The 20,406-nt window shown below is 40.8% G+C and overlaps 1 protein-coding gene across 2 annotated transcripts in view; it reads left to right on the top strand.

Moving 5' to 3' along the window:
- C6 (complement C6) overlaps positions 1–20,406 on the top strand; it is a 72,325-nt gene that overhangs the window by 44,098 nt on the left and 7,821 nt on the right. For both annotated transcript variants that reach the window (XM_040496118.1, XM_040496114.1), the window contains exons 9-16: positions 1,037–1,159; positions 7,485–7,651; positions 9,064–9,289; positions 10,191–10,362; positions 10,559–10,670; positions 13,210–13,342; positions 14,119–14,307; positions 19,772–19,862. In XM_040496118.1, coding sequence (XP_040352052.1) covers positions 1,037–1,159; positions 7,485–7,651; positions 9,064–9,289; positions 10,191–10,362; positions 10,559–10,670; positions 13,210–13,342; positions 14,119–14,307; positions 19,772–19,862 — 1,213 coding nt within the window. The remainder of the gene's footprint in view (positions 1–1,036; positions 1,160–7,484; positions 7,652–9,063; positions 9,290–10,190; positions 10,363–10,558; positions 10,671–13,209; positions 13,343–14,118; positions 14,308–19,771; positions 19,863–20,406) is intronic.

Here is a 20,406-nt window from a genome sequence, read left to right as displayed (position 1 = left end):
AAAGAGGAGACGTTGATTCTTTTCAAATTACCCCAGATGGGCAGCACCAACTCAGTCTACAAATAGCCAGACCTATTTCCCTGCACTGTGTCCCACTTGATCCCTGACACAGCATAGATTTTGAAGCCATTGAGAACATAGACAGGGATTGTGGTGGGAAAGTGTGACTCAGATGCCAGAATCTTCAACAAATGATGCTTGCAAGTTTGGTAAAAGACAAGAACAAAGAGGACTGAAGGTATGAGAACTGAACAGCCTGAGCTTCCAGGCATCAGGGTTTTGACAAGAATTTTAAACCTGGAGACTCATCCTATGGAGGCGCTGGGAAGCTAGGAAGATATCAACCCCCAAGATATCAACCTCATTCCCAAGGCTAGGGATGAGGCAGCATTCACCTCCCTTGGAGACATCAGGAGAAACGTTGAGTACAGGCTGGAGTGGTGATGAGGAGAGAGAGAGAATAGTCAGTGAGGACACTGAGAAGAATTCATAGGTCAGGAAGTCAGAATTTCTGAGTTTTGGAGGTACAGGTGGAGTGAGCAGCTGACCCAGGGAGACAGGCATGAGAACGAGTGTTCAGCGAAGAGAGATGACAAAAAAGATGTCCATTTTAGGTGACAATGGGGCAAAAAAGTGAGGTGGACTCAGGCCTCACAGAAACAGTTGTGGCCCAGAAAGAAGGCCTGACCGGGGCACCGCACAGAACGTGTGTTCATCTCTTGATCTGCAGGACTATACAGTGGCCGTGGCCAGTGGGACAGGTGATCTTTGAGGCTCACTGTGTGTAGGCAACAGGGAGAAGCCAACATGATCCCCATGGGATGGGCCACAGTCACCTTATATGTGCTTCTTAGGGCCAGGGTTGAAGGGAGAGACAGCAGGGACTCATAAACACTTCCTCTGTTCAGGATCATCCCAGGGCCTAAAAAGGACTGAATCGGTAGGTGAAGGTGTGAATTATTCGAGTTTATAGGAACTGGGGAAGGATTCGCAGTGGTGCATCCTCGTGATGTTTTGTTTGCACTCCATTTCCTAGGTTTAACAGAGGAAGAAATCCGAAACTGTGTCCGGATTGAAACAAAGAAACGCAGACTTGGTTTTAAGAAAAAAAAAGTGGAACATCGGTGCACCACGAACAAGATGTCAGAGAAATATGAAGGTAAGAGCTCTCTCTCTTAGCGGTTTACCCCATGTGTCCTGCAGCTGCCCTGATGGGAGTACCATGCTATACTTTGAGGGCGCTATGTTTTTAAGTCTATTTATTGAAAGGGAGAGAGAAAGAGAGAGAGAGAGAGAGAGAGAGAGAGAGAATGAAAAAGGGAGAGGCAGAGAGACAGAGAGAGAGAGAATCCCAAGCAGGCTCCACACTGTCAGTGCAGAGCCCAATGTAGGGCTCGATCCCAAAAACTGTGGGATCATGGCCTGAGCTGAGATCAAGAGTCCCACACTTAACCGACTGAACCACCCAGGTGCCCCTTGCTTGTGCAAATGTTTTTAACTTTCACTTATTTCATATATCTACCTCAAAGCCCTCTGTGTGGTAGGGGGAGGGTGCAAATAAAATATCATTAGCACTACTTAAAAAGGAAATAAAGTTTTCTTGATCTTTTTTAAAAATGTTTTTAATGTTTATTTTTGACAGAGGGAGAGACAGAGCATGAGTGGGGGAGGGGCAGAGATAGAGGAAGACACAGAATCTGAAGCAGGCTCCAGGCTCTGAGCTGTAAGCACAGAGCCTGACGCAGGGCTTGAACTCATGGACCATGAGATCATGACCCGAGCCGAAGTCATGACCTGAGCCAAAATCAACGCTCAACTGACTGAGCCACCCAGGCACCCCAAGTGTTCTTGATCTTATACTTAGGTTGTTTACTTTAACATTTATTGGTTCTTCCCATGGGCTGAACTCAGTATTAGGCATTGTGACATAGAAATAATTCAGCCATTCCTATAAAGGAGCTTACAAAGTAACTATACATATAAACAACCATTAAAAATACAGAATGATAAGAGTCTAAGAGAGGTATGTAAATAAGGCTCCAGAAATCAAGCCAGAAACCTGAGTGTTGCTTTAATTTCTCCCTCTTTCTGGCCTTCACATCCAATAAGTAATCACTCTACATCCTTAATATTTTTCCCATTCACACCCATCCGTTCATTATTTCCAACCTGGATTTCCACAGAAGCCTCCTAACAGGTCCCCCTGCCTCTACTGTGGTCTTTCGCCAATGTATTCTACACATTTCTTGTGACAAGAAATTCTTCCAAGGCAAATCTTATCATGAAACTCTCATGCCTTAATCATGGTTTCATATAGCCTTAAAGATAAATTCCAGTCTCTCTCTCTCTGCCTAGCTGAACTATATAGTCTCCTAAATAAGTCATGCTCTCTCTTGTGCCTTGCCATTATTTAGAGCTCCTTCCTCTGCGTAAAGTTCTCTTGTTCCCTGACTTGGCCTAACTGATTGCTATTCATTCTGCTAAGAACAAAGGGAAGCAAAATCACAGAAACTCCCAAAATATGAAGCTTATGTTCTCTTGCGGAGACAAAGAACAAATAAAAATAAAATATTTACTGTAATAATAAATAGGCAACTTTGAATATCAGATTATATAGATGGCCTACATGTACATGCCCATGTTAAGCATAAGCAGAATGAGAAGGATTTGTTTGACAACTAGGCATTCATATTATAGCAAAAAAAAACAAACAAAAAACGGGGGGGGGGGGAGGAAGTGAGCATGCAAAACAGACAAATAACCTAGCAATATAAAACAAAGAATGGATATAGAGTCTATACCAGTTTTTCATGCAATAAAATAATTTAATGAGATTGTGAACTCAGTAAATCAAGTGCTCAGAGACAAAAAGATTATAAGAATTAATTGAAAAGGCAGATCTCAAAGCTAAGGTACAAAGACAAACAAACATTGAGAAACATTACCATGATAGTTATAAATAAATTAGATACTGCAAGGACAAAATATAATTGTCTGAAAATAAAATCAGGAAAGTTAATCACATGTAGGAAAGATTTAAAATAATTCATAATAAATACAGAGGAAAAATAGACATTAATAGTTATTAAGAAAAATCTAATGGAAATGGAAGGACAAATATAATTTAATCAGTGGGAATTCATGTTCCTGAAATAGAGATCCCAAGAAATTAAACAGGAAAGCTGTTAAAAAAAACAAAAAAAAAAAAACAAAAAAAACTATAAACAAACATATCCCTGAAATAAAGGAAGAAATTTGTTTTGATTATATGAATCAGAAATACTGTTTAAATACACAACTTCAAGACAAATTCTAGTTAATTTGCTAATTACCAAGATTTTAAAAATGAATTTTTCAAGTATCTTGGCCAAAAGAGCAAATCTCCCACAGATCAACAAAACAACACAATCTGTCTGGCCTCAGACTTCGCCATAACTAAATTCAATGCTGTAAGACAATAATGTCCACAAATTTCTGAGAGAGGAAAAAATAATAATTTCATATATAAGGGTAACAGGAAGACATCTCAAAATGTGAGAGAATTCTGAGAATATGCATTCTTGAGTACTTGCTAAAACAAACAAACAAAAACAAAAACAAAAAGGGAAAAAAATGCTTAATTTAAAAATCCATCCAACAAAGAGATGAGAAAATGTCAAAGATGGACCCACAGTTTTCAGCTTGTAGGAATAAGGTGAGGACACTGCCAAATCAGAGACTATTCCAATGGGCCCCAAACTGGCTTATCAATTATCCATCACTGTCCACATGACACATTGCTAATACTCCTGAATTGTGCCAACTCCCCAACTAAAAATTAAAAGCTTTACATCCAGATCCTCTGTTTTGCTGCTCTTCCCCTACCTGAACCTTCAACTTGAACTCAAGTGGATGTCCATATGCACTGTCTCCAGAACATGGCACATCCACCCCTCATTCCAGGTCTTTGCCCATGCTGGGAGCACATTGCCCCCTACCGTGTCTTAGCTTTGCCTCAAAGTCCTTTCACCGTACCCCACTCCCTAATTGCCTAAGATCACAGAATTCTTTCACTTCCCTGAAAACAGGAATCATTCATTGTTGGACCACTCAGTGACACTTAGCAAAACTGTTTTTGTTTTTTTTTTTTTTTAACGTTTATTTTTATTTATTTTTGGGACAGAGAGAGACAGAGCATGAACGGGGGAGGGGCAGAGAGAGAGGGAGGCACAGAATCGGAAACAGGCTCCAGGCTCTGAGCCATCAGCCCAGAGCCTGACGCGGGGCTCGAACTCACGGACCGCGAGATCGTGACCTGGCTGAAGTCGGACACTTAACCGACTGCGCCACCCAGGCGCCCCTTAGCAAAACTGTTTTATTGGTCTTTTTGTTTACCTTTCTTTCCCTTTCCTCCCCTCCCTTCTTAACTTCTTTCCTTCCTTCTTTCCTTCCTTCCATTTCTCCTTTTCTTCCTTCCTTTTTTAATTTCTCTATAGTTCTGCTAGTATTTTTATGTACCTATTTTGTCTCCTCATAGAGAGTCTAAGTCCTTCAAATACAAAAGGCATATTGTGCATTTCTCTCAGTCTTTAGTGCCTGGCATATAGCAGATTCTCCACAAATACGTGTTGATCTTGATGACAATTTGCCAAAAATCAAAGCACATTTGAGAGTTAAGTACACATAGTGCCTGGGTGGCTCAGATGTTAAGCATCTGACTTCAGCTCAGGTCATGATCGATCTCATGGTTTGCAAGCTCAAGCCCTGCTTCTAGTAAACACAAGCCCTGCTTTGGGTGAATCCCACTTCTCTCTCTCTCTCTCTCTCTCTCTCTCTTTCTTTCTCTTTGACCCTCACTCACTTGTGCTCTCTCTCTCTCTCAAAAAAAAAAAAAAAGTAAAGCACACACAAAAACATAATTTGTCTATTCCAAAACCTGAGCTCATCTGATTAAATCACTGGACTCCAAACTTTTTAAATCTGTAATCATCTCATTAATTTTTTTTACTATATATCCCTAATATACTTACTAAAAGAATACTAACAAATTTTATATATTTATCTAAAAATATATTATGCACACAAAATATATACAAATGTAGAAAAGAGAAAATGTTAAAAGATAGCCTATATGAAATAAACAATGTATTTCATTGTCTCGCTCACATTGAGCGATGAATGAATGTAATGATGAATCAATATTTCATTAAAAACTCCTTGAAAGTTTTCATATGTTTTGGGCAGCTTTGGTGTCACTCTCATATTGTAGCTTATGAGAAGCTTGTATAAGAAATATCTGTTCTTCCATGGAGTGCCTGGGTGGCTCAGTCTGTTAAGCGTCTGACTTCAGCTCATGTCATGATTTCACAGTTTGTGAGTTTGAGCCCCGCATTGGGCTCTGTGCTGACAGCTCAGAGCCTGGAGCCTTCTTTGGATTCTGTGTCTGCCCCTCTCTCTGCCCCTCCTCCACTCATGCTCTGTCTCCATCTCTCAAAAATGAATAAATGTTAAAAAAAAAAGTTTTTTTAAAGAAATATCTGTTCTTCCTTCTACTAGTTGTTTTATGTTTGGAAGATTGGTATCATCTTCAATCTGCATTTTCCTCCTGGAATCTTTTTAAAAATTGTTTAATGTTCATTTATTTTTGGAGAGGAAGACAGAGTGTGAGCAGGGGAGGGACAGGGAGAGGGGGGAGGCACAGAATCCGAAGCAGGCTCCAGGCTTTTAGTTGTCAGCACAGAGCACAACACGGGGCTCAAACTCACAAACCACGAGATCATGACCTGAGCCCTAGTCAGAGACTTAACCGACTGAGTCACCCAGGTGCCCCTCTTCCTGGAATCTGTTTAAATCACTTGTTCGCTTTTAAGAGTTAGTTCTATTCAGACTAGTAGTAAATGGACTTAATGCTCACTCCTTCTTCAGGATGCTATGTTTATCATATTTAACACTTAACTAATGTCAATCCATTCATGAAATACATAGTATCAATCCAAATGTGAACTAGCTTGTCAGAGCTACTGTCAATCCGTATATAATATATTGGCAGATGCTAATTTCTCTCTATATTTATATGAAAAATAAATACAAAAATCTCTAAAAGGTTCTTCTCATGCCCCTGTGTTATCTTATGCAACCTTTGAAAAGGATCATATTATTTTCTTCACAGAAAGAGTATTTCACCCATTGTTCTGATCATTCTAGACTTTTTTTTAAGTTTATTTATTTTGAGAAAGACAGAGACAGTGCAAGTGGGGGAGGGGCAGAGAGAGAGGAGAGAGAGAATCCCAAGCAGGCTCCTGATGTGGGGCTTGAAACTAAGAAGCCGAAAGATCATGACCTGAGCCAAAACCAAGAGTCAGACGCTTAGCTGACTGCCCCACCCAGGCACCCCTAGAATTTCTCAACAGTGGAAGCATAGCTAATCCTTACTGGTACTTCACAATAAACACCAAATTAATGCCATTAACTGTCACCCATATCACTGGCCTCCTTTTCATTTGCTTTTATTTCTCCCTACACCTTCCTATTCCTCAGATCCTACCCTTATTAAAGACCCCATTAGTTCACAGGACTTGTTTTTGAAAATTTGTGTAAAAGATCTGTGTTGTGTACATTAAATATCATTGCTTCTAAAGAAACACTGTGCCAGCTCTTAATTTGAGGTTTAACTTTTTCTTTCTCGTTGGTTAGTTGTGCTTTTGCACCTGTCTCTAAGCTTGAAAGCATTCTATCAACTTTTAATGTAATTGGAAGTCTCCTGATTGGATATCAGAAACCATGTGACTTATGTTATTCTGAAGGCCCAAGACATATGCTAATATCAGTCAAACATGGGAGGTTTGGCATCAAAGGGCAGGGAGCAGAGTAGTCCTCACCTGGGCAGGTTAGTACGTCGGTTTCCCACCCCTACCCCACTCCCAGTAACTCTACGTGTGTTCCAGGCTAAATTACTTCTAGCTTCAGTGTCTGTGTTTATAACAATACCTACATCTCAACATTGTTGTGAGAATTGCTTAAGACAGTATGTGCACAGTGCCTGCAATATACAAGTTGCTTCATAAATGGTAACGGCTAACATTGTTATCCTTTCTATTATTAAACTCCTTGGAGGGCTGAGGAGTGTTCTCTTGCTTTTCACTAGCTTTTTTTTTTTAAGTTTATTTATTTACTTGTTGGGGGGGGACGAGAGAGAGAGAGACAGAGAGAGAGAAAGAGAGAACGAGCAGGGGAGGGGCAGAGTTCAAAAGGGAGAGAGAGAATCCCAAGCAGACTCTGCCTGGAGCCCAATGCAGGGCTCAAACTCACAAACGTGAGACCATGACCTGAGCCCAAACCAAGAGTCAGATGCTTAACTGACTGAACCACCCAGGTGCCCTTTCACCAGCTTATTTAGTGGAGCCGCATGACTACCATCTACTTCTGCTCCTGTGCAAATAGACTTTTCTTTAAAGTTTGAATCTGCAGTAAAATTAAATGAGTAATTTTCTCGAAACACCTTGCAGGCTCCGTTTTGCAGGGAGCAGAGAAATGCATCTCCCTGATTCGAGGTGGGAGAAGTGAGTATGCAGCCAAGTTGGTGTGGGAGAGAGGGAACTCCAGTCCTGACGAGAAGGTATTTGCTGAGTGGTTAGAATCTGTGAAGGAAAATCCTGCTGTGATTGACTTTGAGGTAAGAGTAAAAAATATTATGGGTAAGAAAGCTAAAGTAGTCCTCTGGCAAATCGTGCACCACACAATTCCTTTTGGATTTTCCTCGCAGATGATAAAGGAAATGTCTTTCTTTAGTATACGTGCACAATGTACTTTTTAAAAAACGTTAGATTACACATCGATTGCTTTTGCTTTTGAAACGAGCATCCTCCAGTACAGTATTTAGAATTCCTAGCACATATAAAATACCAGGAAGGGGAATTTGGTGAATACAATTGTTCAAACTTGCCTTAAATAGTGCCTTCAGCTCCCCGAGTATACAATCAATCTGCTTTGTGTGCTTTTCTTGCAGCTTTTTATTCAATGAGCACTCCTAAGTCTTCACTTATAGCTCTGTGGGATAAATGGGATCTTAGATCCACTTGGCTTTTTTTTTCTATCACCATGGATTACAATGACCTGTCCTATATTTGCTGTGATTACATGAAAAGGTGACTTTTATTATGTAGGGAATACTTTGCCCACATATCAGTCATATGCCATTTAGAACCAGTTTTGACTAAAACACAAGCACAGTTTTTAAAGCCCTCAAAGAAGCTGTTCTGCTCATTTCATTTAAATGGGGATAAAGGAGTTCAATCATTATGAAAGTAAAATAATTAACCCGCAACGTGAAGATACTTTGAGCTCTATAGGCTATGGTGGGAAAGTGAGATCTGGCCGCCAGGCTGGGCAGCTGTGAGTTATCCACTGCACAAGATAGTCATTCCTTTGAGGTTTTAAAATGTTAATAAAATGAGCTCTGATTTTGTGTTAGCTCCATTATTTGTTACTGTAATTCTTCCATTCATCCCATGGCCGAGTTCATTTCTCCTGCTCCATATTTTGTCATGGGGTTCTGCCAAGCGCCAATCCTGTCCCTGGCAAACAAGAACACAGAAAGCCTCTCCTCACCCTCTCTGGATTTTTCTGCTTGAATCAAACCTAATGAGGTTTCAACAGAGCATTCATGAGCTGCCCAACTCGCAGTCACCTCTCTCAGAGCCTTGATGCATGCAATTGGTGCTTCCTAAATAATGTGACGTAATGTGACAACACTGCCTGTGAGGCTTCCTTCATAATAGGATTCCAGGGAAAGTGAGCTCCAGAAACATCGCATCAAGGACAAGAGAAGCCAGAGAGCTTCTGGCTTCTAACCCTGCAGAGAGCTGCTCTACCCAATAGAGAAGGGAAAGAAAAGGATCCCCTACCCTCACAGAGAGGGTTTTTCTCCACTGGTTCAACAGGCAGATGTGCTATATTCTACAATAATCCCTTGAAGCGTAGGATTTTCCAGACCTTTCCTCTCAGTCCGTGAGAACTGAGCAGGGATGGCAACATGTGCCACAGGGATGTGATGAACTGGACCTCCTCTCTACCTTCTGCCCTTAGCTTGCTCCTATCACCGACTTGGTGAGAAACATCCCCTGTGCGGTGACAAGACGGAACAACCTCAGGAAAGCTTTTCGAGAATACGCAGCCAAGTTTGACCCTTGCCGGTGTGCTCCATGCCCTAATAATGGCCGCCCCACACTCTCAGGGACCGAATGTCTGTGTGTGTGCCGGAGCGGCACGTACGGAGAGAACTGTGAGAGACGCTCCCCGGATTATAAATCCAGTAAGTATCGCATAACATACTGGGGGGTAGGCGCCTTTTCTCCTCCAAAAGGTATTCTAGGTTGGTCAAATAAAACCAAATGTCTATTAACAGCTTCCACCTTATCCAAACTCGCAAGGAAGGTAAGTTTGTAAAAAGTTAGAGTTTGACTTTTGTCAAACAGCCCTGGTATGACCAAGTCTTGGCTGTAACCTACCAGCTATGTAACTTTGGGAAAGCCCCCTAGCCCCTCAATGCCCCAATCCATTCATCCATAAAATGGGGGCAATGCCAGCATGTACCTGAAGATTTTATACATGTACATATACATATATTGATATTTATATATTTATATTTATATTGCAGCACAATGCCTATAATATAAAATAAAATAATAAACTATACTATAAAATAAAATATGTGATACTGCTGTTATAACAGTAGAATGTTATAACGTAGAGTGACAACGGCTTTGTAACAAGAGGTAAATTAAGCCAACAACCAAAGTTTTCATTCAGGACTAAGTTTGGCTATCTCTAATGCTCCTTAGCAAGGGGATGTGTCATGGGGGTGAGAATATATTCTATGACCTTTAAAAAAGTAATCTGATACATATTCTGTTCAGAAGAAGTTCATATGTGTATGTATCCGTATGCATATACATATGTGTGTAATATGGTGCTGATAGTTGAAAATGATTCATAATTGTTGCCATTTCATTCAGGCTGTGGGAACAGGAAAGGGAAGTCAGGCAAGGTGTCAGTCCCTCTCATAGGTAGTTTCCTTTCATCCTCATGATAACCCTGTGATATTCCTCAAAGAATCACACAGCTAAAAAGTAAGGAGACCGAGTTGGCCTGGCCTCACAGCCCCCGTCCTCTCAGCCTCGCCTGGATGGGTGGGTGGGTTGCCTGTGTTCCAGATGCGGTGGATGGGAATTGGAGCTGCTGGTCTCCCTGGAGCACGTGTGATGCTACTTATAAGAGATCGAGAACCCGGCAGTGCAACAACCCTGCCCCCCAGCAAGGAGGGAAACCCTGTGAAGGGGAAAGACGGCAAGAGGAACACTGCACATTTTCCATCATGGAGAACACGTAAGGCTGGGTGCCGGGGAAGGTGTATTTTCCTACTGCTAAGTAAAGAAATAAGCCGTGTTTTACCTATTCCAACACAGTGTATTAGCAAGGTATTTGTGGGTCTGGCGTACCCATTTCTCTCCAATGCTTTCTTTACAAATATGCGTGCACCTTCACATATACATATGCACATGTATCTATTTTTCCCTTTTAGTGGACAGCCATGTATCAGCGATGACGAAGAAGTGAAAGAAGTAGACCTCCCCGAGACAGAATCAGATTCTGGGTGTCCTCAGCCAGTGCCTCCGGAAAATGGATTTATCCGGGTAAGCATCCTGACCTCCACTTCAAGTTTGGAGTTCAAAAAATAGAACTTATGGGGCTCCTGGGTGGTTCAGTTGGTTAAGCATCCGACCATTGATTTCATCACGGGTCACGATCTCATGGTTTGTGAGTTTGAGCCTCGCATTGGGCTCTCCACTCTCAGTGCAGAGCCCTTTTTGGATCCTCTGTCTCCCTCTCTCTCTGGGGGGGGGCCCCCCCCCAACCCCGGCTTGCACTCTCTCTCACTCTCTCAAAAATGAATCATTTTTTGGCTTCCAATGATCCCCACTTTCTGGTATTTGTGCCCTTGTGTAATCCTCTCCCCTTGAGTGTGAGCTGGACCTAATGATTTATTTCTAATGAAAAGTTTATGGGGAAAGTGATGGAATGTCACTTCTAAGAGTCTGCTATAAAAGCCTGTGACTTCCTTCTTGTTTGTAGCCTGTCTTTGCATTTTTCTTTCATTCTTCCTCTGATGAAGCAGGCTGCTCTGTTGTGAGCTACCCTATTGAGAAGCCCACGTGGTCTGAAGTTGGCCTCTGGCTAATAACGAGCAAGGAAATAAGACTTTCTCAACAACCCTTGAGAAACTGAATCCTGCCAACAACCATATGAGTGAGCTTGAAAGTGAATCCTTACCCAGATGGTCCTTCAGATGAGACCATAGCCACCTTGACAGCTTGATTACATACATGTGAGAGATTCTGAAGCAGAAGGCCTAGCTAAATCATGCCCAGATTCCTGACCCACAAAAGTTACAATGTATATTGTTTTAAGTCACTAAGATTGGAGGTAATTTTTACATAACAGTAAATAATTAATACAGTAAAAAAAAAATGAATCATTTTTAAAAATTCCAAAAAATAGAACTTAAAAAGTATGTGTTTTCTTTTATGTAGGGTTATTGTTCTCAGTTTAATCATCTTCTGTTGACTTAAAAATGAATACTTAGAAACGCTCTACCACTCCTCCGTCTTGAATTCCCTGGAGAGGTCTTCATACTTGGTTGTTAGACCAAAGGACAGCAGTTTCCCTGGCACCACTAATTCCTAAACTCATGGTCCACTTATGTGAATGGAAAGTGGAACGTGACCACAATATATAGGTTCGGATGACCTGTAAGAAATGTACAAATAAGATCTGACTGTTTATTCCTGAATCTGAGGAGAGTAATTCTCTACCTAACACACGTTTTCAGAGAGACAAACTAGTCACAGGAGATGTAGAGTCTATAATGCCTTAGGTTAGAAACCTGTAGAATTCTTAAGCAGTCAATACAGTTTTAATGCCTTTTAACTTTATCTTTATTACTGAGCTACAATGTTTGTATGATTAAAAATAACTAAATATATTTTTCAGAAAGGTCTGTGGCTTTAGATATAAATTAGAAACATGTAATATTTAAAATTGATCACAGAAGGCATGTTCCCTAATTAATTTTGACTTTAAAAAAAAAGTTTTAGCTTTCTTCAACTCAGTAAAGCCTTTAAATTAATCTTTTTCCAACTGTATCATATTTATGATCAAAGATCAATAATCCTCAATTCTCCAATGCCAGCAAACAAATATCCATGGAGTATAGTCTGGGCTAATATACCTTCCGCGTTCATTTGTCTTCTGTTGATTTTGAGTGGAGGAAATATTTGGGAGTGAGGCAATGTCAATCAGTCTTCAGAAAAGAGGTTCTCAAACTCTAGTGCACTGGAGGGCTTGTTAAAACACAGGTTGCTGGGTCTCGCGCCTAGAGTTTCTGATTCCATAGGTCTGGGGCAGGGCCCAAAACTGCCATATCTAACGAGTTCCCAGGAAATGCTGATGCTGCTAGTTCCAGAACCACACTTTGGGAATGAATCTTTTAAAACAGGAGTCAGCAAACTAAGGCCCACAGCCGCAATTTGGCCTGTTTCCTGTTCTGTTTTTTTTCTCTTTTCTTTTTTTTAACAAAGTTTCATTGGAATACAACCACACTTGTTTATTTACATAGGTCTATAGTGGCAACAATGTCAGAGGTGAGTAGTTGCAACAAACAAAATAGGCTGCAATTGACTTTGGAGGCCCTTTATAGACAAAATTTGCTATTCCCTGGCCTAGAACATAATCCTCAAAATTCCATTTTGTCAGATCCAGATACCCACATACTTTTTGACTTATTTTTTCTAGCTGCTTACAAAAACTGTTAAAATGATCAACATTCTAATTTTAAAAATCACACAAAGGCTTTAAACAGTGATTCATTGTTCTAATGACTCTTTTTATAAAATTAGATTGTATGTTTCCATTCCCAGGAATAAATTCACCTTTTTTTCTGTTTTGCTCTTTATTACAGACCTCATCTCCACTGTCAGTAGTTTTTACTCAAAAGTAATACAATGCAAAGGAAAGGATAAAACTGTGAGGGATGTCTAGAAGCAGAAATTGAGAGGACTCTGTCTCTGAGCAGATACAGGAGTTAAGGAATGGAAAGAATCCAGGATGACCCTGAGGTGTTGAAAGGTATCATCCCTGGCATTGATAATGGGCTGGTTTCTATTTTAATTCTAGAATGAAAAGAAACTGTACGCAGTTGGGGAAGAAGTTGAAATTTCATGCTTTTCTGGATTCATGGCTGTTGGATACCAGTACTTCAGATGCTTACCAGACAGGACCTGGAGGCAGGGAGATGTGGAATGCCACCGTGAGTACTGGCCAAACTTTTTGTGCGACTGCTCTGAAGAATAAACGTGGCCCATATAGCTAGAGCAAAATCACACACTGAGATCAGTATATCATACTATTTTTTTTTTTAGTAGCTCTGGTGAAAAGGTTTAGTGAGCAGAAAATAGGATTCATCTGCTAACATTCTGTTCCAAAATATCTTCATATTTCACTTCTCATGCCCCTGTGTATTGGCCTCATAGACCCAGGACTACAAAGCGTGCACTTGCAAAGAAATCCAGGAAGTCCTCTAACTACATCTAACCACAGGCATCTGCCTTGCCTGATGTACAAATTAATGCAAATGAATGAGTCCCAGGAAGATGATACTCCTCCTATTCTTTGTGCATCAGAAATGTGATTTTATGTGAAATGCAGTTTTCTTTTTGGAGCCCATCCACATCCTTTACTGAGGAAGAGGGGAGGAGTTTGTAAGCTCCACACATACCCATACCCATGTAAGCTACAGTAAAGTCAAAACAAAATTCACATAAGGCTCAAAAAGGGACCCCCAAAGGGTTATTAGGGAGAGTTGAAACCACTGTCAATCAGAATAGTTGAACGAACGGGAGCATCTCGGTGGAGGACTCTCTCGGGAAGCCTGGATCCTCCACCCACCCCAACCCCCAGCTTTCTGATCAAAACATGGCATTAAAGCAGCACCAATGCAGTAAATCCCACTAAAATCACCTCTTGCTTACATTTGTTGACTGTTCTGCTCCACTAAGCACATCTGACATGTTTCTCTGCCTGCAGGGACACAGTGCCTCAAGCCAGTTGTGCACGAAGTTCTGACCATCTCGCCATTTCAGAGATTATATGCAATCGGTGAATCCATTGAGCTAACCTGTCCCAAAGGCTTTGTCGTTGCTGGGCCATCACAGTACACATGCAGTGGGGATTCCTGGACACCACCCATTTCAAACTCGCTCACCTGTGAAAAAGGTGAGTGTCACTCAGGATGCTAGGGTCTGCTGAGATGGTGCCCCCCAAAACTGGTAGTAGCATAGCACCCCCAAAACTGGTAGTACCATAGCATACTACCACAGGTAGTAGCATAGCATTCTTGAGGATGTTTTGGGAGAAGAAAGCAGAAGTTTCCACTCACAGGCTAGGTTTTCTATTTCAACCTGTGTCGTGATGAGATCAGGCAGCAGATAACAAGTTATTGGTCAAGCAGATATCTTCAAATTTTAGAAAGCAAGGTCGATTTTCTTTTCCAATACAATGTTTCAATATTTTGAGGGAATGCAAGCGCGGCCATCCAACAAAATCAGAATTAATGGTAAACTGAAAATCTGGCTAAAGTGGAGGGCCATAAAAAAGTAGTGCACACTACTTTTTAATTACCTAAGCATTTTATTTTAACTTAAAACACAGAAATGCATGATTATCCACCCATTTTCTGACATAGGACCAAGCTCTTATTTTATTTTTATTTCTTTTTTATTTTTTTAATGTTTATTCTTGAGAGAGCAAGAACAGAGCACAAGCACGGGAGGGGCAGGAGAGAGAGGGAGACACAGAATCTGAAGCAGGCTCCAGGCTCTGAGCTGTCAGCACAGAGCCCGACGCGGGGCTTGAACTCACCAACTGCAAGATCATGACCTAAGCCGAAGATGAACGCTTAACCAACTGAGCCACCCAGGTGCCCCCCAAGCTCTTATTTTCTAGTCTTCTGATTTCAGCTCCAAGACTTCTTCCTCAAATAAAACAAATACATGACTCACCACCTATGTTATTCCCTATCAGTTCCTCTAAAACCATGTTTAATTGCAGGTGGGGTGCTTCTTTAAAAAACACCTCCAATTAGGTTCCTTCCCCCAATTCTGATGTCACTGAGCTGGGGAGGGCCTACTATTTGGCGTTTGTTTAAGATTTCTTCTAGCAAACCCAAATGCATGCAGAGTTGAGAACTGTTGTTTTGAAGAGAAGTAAAGTGTTAAAGTCACTTTTGAAACAAATTGACTAGAGAATGATTTTAAATTTCTTTATATACATAAATTTTATATATGAAATATACGTATTGTGTAATCTTTTGCAGTAGCCACATCCCCAGTGAACTCAAAGCAAAATTTTTGCAAATCATTTTTAATTGTTCAAAATTCCCAACTTTTTATTTAAAAAAGTTTATCAGTTGATACAGTTCATTAACTTACACAATCACAATAACAACTGGCCTAAATGGATTTGGAAACAAACAACACTGATAAGCCTGTAGCTGCAGAAGTGTCACGCTATGGAAGACAGTGTTGCCAAAGAGATTGCAAGAGGCCCTAGGTCTCTTGGTCTCTGGGCCAGAAGGAATCGGAGGACAGAACAGACACCGCGGATAGGTGGTGCAAGCAGGAAAGTTTATTAAAGCAAAAGGATACTCTTAGAGGAAGACCAGGTAGGCTCCAGGGAGCAAATGCCCCAAATTTCTTGGGTTTACAAGCTTTTATTATATTTTGAGTAATTAGGGGAGGAATATTCACTGAGGTAAGCAGCCTGCTTTTTTCAGGAATCTAGGTTCCACCCTTTTCCTTTCCTTTTTTGGATTGATCACAGCTGTCATGGTGATTTTAGGGGCAGAGACCTTTCAGAACTGCAATGCAAATGATATTATAATGAGGGAAATGTCCGGGTGGCTGGGTGGCTCAGTCCGGTTAAGTGTAGACTTTTGGCTCAGGTCATGATCTCAAGATCAAGATCAGGTCATGATCTTCCAGGAGTTCTGAGCTGTCAGCACGGAGCCTGGAGCTTGCTTTGGATTCTTTGTCCACCCCCTCCCCCCACCTCTTTGCCCCTCGTGCTCTTTCTTGCTCTGTCTCTCAAAAATAAATAAATGTTAAAAAAAATTTTTTTAATATAATGAGGGAAACGTCTTCTGAGGATATAACAAAGCCTCACCTAGCTGTTGGTGGGGGATTTTCCTATTGCAACAAGTGGACTCCCAACCCCCCTTTAATGCAACTAAGGGGTGCCTATCTGCTTTGTCCCTCCTCATTACTATCTAACTGCCTCCTCTAACAAGAGGAACCCATAAACTTGGAAGTCAGGCAATTACCATGGAGGGACTGGGGAACCTAGCCTGGCAAGTCAGTTATTTGGAAGACAGTTGAGGGCATCTACTAATTCATATCTTCCAAATTTTTCAATTGTTCAAATAATGTCTCATTTTTATTCAGAGGGTCCTTGAAGATATATGTGAAATCACCTATGATTAGGCCCATTTTGCTTACATAAAAGCAGAAGGTAGTGAGAGACTAAATTAAACCCGAGGTCAGGCAGTTTGAGTCAACAGGAATTGAGCTACAGTTGAACTCATTCCCCAAGCTCTTTGCCATGTGGCCTTCTTTATCCTCTTCTAGGCTATTATAATGCATGAAGAAAAGGGGGAAAGTTAACTTATTAAATAAACTTAAAATTACTGATAAAGAGATATCATGGGCGGCACCTAAGTGGCTCAGTCGGTGGAACCTCTGACTCTTGATTTCGGCTCAGGTCATGATCTCACAGTTGTGAGATCAAGCCCCACTTTGGCCTCTGGGCTCACAGCACAGATCCTACTTGGGATTCTCTCTCTCTCTCTGCTCCTCCCCTGTTTGGTCTCTCTCCCTCTCTCTCAAAATAAATAAGTAAACTTAAAAAAAAGAGAGAGATCATGGAAATTTGTGAGAACTTGAGGTTGATATTGTGGCTTGATTTCACTCAACTCCTGATCATATATATCAGAGGGAACTACAGGCTTCAGAAGGTTAAGATCCTCCGGGTATCTTCAGTAGCATCTTCTCTATACAGCACTGTCCACACACACACACACACACACACACACACACACACACATACACGCCCATGACTCTGTGTTTGGAAAAAAAATTGAGATTATAATCTAATCTGAGAAAGAATGAAATGTTCTACATCTAGATAAAGTAAATAAATATCCTATCTTGTGTATTTTCTCTCCAACAACATTGGCAAAAAGATCGATGAGGGAAGTCAGAAAGAGAGAGAAAATCATCAATAAAACTGGGCACTCTTTCCTCTCAATGTGTGGAGAGCTGTGAGATAAAGAGGCTTTCAGGCCATCCCTGGTTAGGAAAAGGGGTTTAATTCTTTCAGTGTGAAAAAGGATTTTTGCTTTCTGAGGAATTGACATGGTAGGTGCCTCTACAGTTACTTTTTCCTCCTCTGAGAAATTAACACCTCCAGAAGTTCCCCTTGACCCCAGCACTCCAAAGATCACACACAGCGTCTAGTCTCCATGTCATTCACAAACTGTTCCAGGCGGTGTGGGCAGCTGAGAGCCAGTTCTGACTTCAACCTGACACGCTGAGGGAGCAAAGACTCCTTGCCTGAGATCAGTGGCAACTTCAAATCAGTAATGACAAATACTAGGAAGCTGATTCTCTCTGGAAACGATGTATAGCTAGGGGTCCTTCCCTGACCTAAGTGTGGATTTATTTACAAAGGGCAAAGAGGAATAGCTCTACAACAAAACAAAGAAAAACAATCCCATGTCAATGGAATGCTTAGTATCTGAGGCCTTACCAGCCACTGTACATCTCCATGTTCATGAAGGTTAAGGGCCAAATTTCATCAGAGGTTCCTGTGAGAGAATGATCATAGGAAACAGAAATAGCAGCAAAAAAGGAAAACCTACCAATTTTTATAATATTTGTTTTTGCCTCTAACATAAACCTCCTTCCCTTACCAAACCTTCCGCCTTGTAGGTTAAAAGGAGTAACCATGAGGGGACACCTGGGTGGCTTAGTCGGTTAAGCATCCTACTCTTGATGCTGGCTCAGGTTGCGATCTCCACAATGGACCTGGACCCTGCTTGGGATTCTCTCTCTCTCTTTCTCTCTCTCTCTCTCTCTCTCTGCATCTCCCTGCTCACACACACTCTCTTTCTCTCTCTCTCTCACAATAAATAAACATTAAAAAAAAGGAAAGCACCCTTGAGCTTGGTCTCCTGTTCTGCCATCTAATGTGGCAGGGTATCTAGATATAGCTGCCTACTGCCATCTTTGACAATTACTTGCTTCCAGAAGCCATTGTGGTTCTGTGGATGCCCAATCAGGTTCAGTCCTGGGAAGTCTGTTTCACACAACAGCTCACCTGTGGTTTCAATGATTCCGCGTAGAATAATAACAAATTTAAATCATTAGCACAGATTTCTCCACTGAGTTAAACCCAAATAGTCACATTTGTATGTATCTATTTTGATCTAGTTTGTTTGAGTGACTTAAAGACACCATAAATTTAACATATGCAGAGAGAAACTCTTGAGTCATTACCTCCCTCCCTAAAACTAAACGTCTTACAATATTTTCTATTACAGTTAAGGCACCAATGTCTATCTATTATCTAATGCAAACTAAAAACCTAGAAACCATACTTTGCAGCTCTCATAACTTACCCACATTAGGCAATTTTATCCGTCTATCCTGATAAATATGTCACAAGTTTACCTACTTGTCTCCATTTCCAACTCAACATTTTGGTCCAAATTACTATCCTCTTTCACCTGCTCTACTATAATAACCTCATAGACTGTCTACCCATAGCCTTCTTGGCCACCATATCTCTTCAAATCCATTCTCTGTATACAGAGGCCACAATTCATTTCTTTTTCAGAATCTGGGCCTGAGTTTGTCATGCGACCCCTGACTTATACCACCAAAGACTTTTCATTGTTTATAAAATAAAGGCAAACATCTTTCAAAAGCTCTATAAGACCCTGCACAGCCTGGTACACACTCACCTCTCTGGCCTCATCTTGTTCCATGCTCTTGTTTTTCTACATTTCAACCGCATTGGCCTTCTTTCAGTTCCAGGAAAATCACATGCTGTCTCTCTTTGTAGAACTTCCATGCCTGATGTTTCCTTTGCTGTGAACACATTCCCTTTCTTCTTTCCATTTTGCCATTCTGAACCTTCCTCACTACGTCAGTTTTCCTGATTATATGCTTTCTCTTTAATAATGCTAATAATATGAGCAATTCTATTTGTATTGGTGTGTTTGATTAATGTCACTCGGCCCTCACAAAACTATAAGCTCTGTGACCATAGAATCTGGGTGAAATTTTAGTCAGTCCACTATTTCCAGAACATAACACAGTGCTGAGAATATTGTAGTTTCCCAGTCAATATTTGAAGAACAAATGAACAGAAATTTCACAAATTCCATTTTCTTCAGTTCTCTGTACTTAACAGCAATTTTAGGTTGGAAAATGACAGCTCATGAGAGCTAGAAAAGACCTTTAGATGGAATATTTCATGACAACATATTTGGAAAAGGCAAAATGAATGCTCTAACTACAGATAAGTGAGAACTTTTCACCACTGCCTTTCTACTAAATCCAAATGTATTGCTTGGAAGTCATGCTGTGCACTGTCCTTTACCCCTTTTCTTTTGTTTCAGATGTTTTGACAAAATTAAAGGGTCATTGTCAACCAGGACAAAAACAGTTGGGATCTGAATGCATTTGCATGTCTCCAGAAGAAGACTGTAGGTGAGAGATACTCTATGGACTGTATTTGGAAATTGGGAAAACCAGTCTCGTGTAACCAGTTTGATAGAGGAGCTGAGCTTCTTGAAGCACAAACACGAAACATATTAATTTTTCACATAACTGATACCCCCTGTGCTCTGTTGATTTCTTCCCCACTGGGTAGCAAGCTTTCTTAATTATCTGTCAGCCCCGTTCCCTAAGTTTGCATGGAATTTGTTTATCAAGACAGTTTTAGTTTTGTTTATGAAGACTTATTCCTGTCCATAATTGGTTTCAGACTCAATTATCTCAAAGCCTTCCTCTTCCCCCTAACCACAGGGCAAGGTTGTGACTCCAAAAACTTAGAATAGAGAAAGTGGTATGAACATGGACTTCATGCATATATACTCCCCTTCAGTTTATTTTTCATGCTGGGGTAGAGAGCACGAAGAAAAAAAATGAAAAATCCTGTGACCGCCATGACTAGATAGCTGTCTCCTCTTTGTTGTTATAACTGCCTTTTCTTTTCTTTTCTTTTCTTTTCTTTTCTTTTCTTTTCTTTTCT

The sequence above is a fragment of the Herpailurus yagouaroundi genome, unplaced genomic scaffold (assembly GCF_014898765.1).
Source record: "Herpailurus yagouaroundi ecotype Mexico unplaced genomic scaffold, PumYag 29, whole genome shotgun sequence".
In the NCBI taxonomy this organism is placed as follows: Eukaryota; Metazoa; Chordata; class Mammalia; order Carnivora; family Felidae; genus Herpailurus; species Herpailurus yagouaroundi.
The sequence above is the reverse complement of the archived record's forward strand: the minus strand, read 5'-3'. Positions and strand labels throughout refer to the sequence as shown.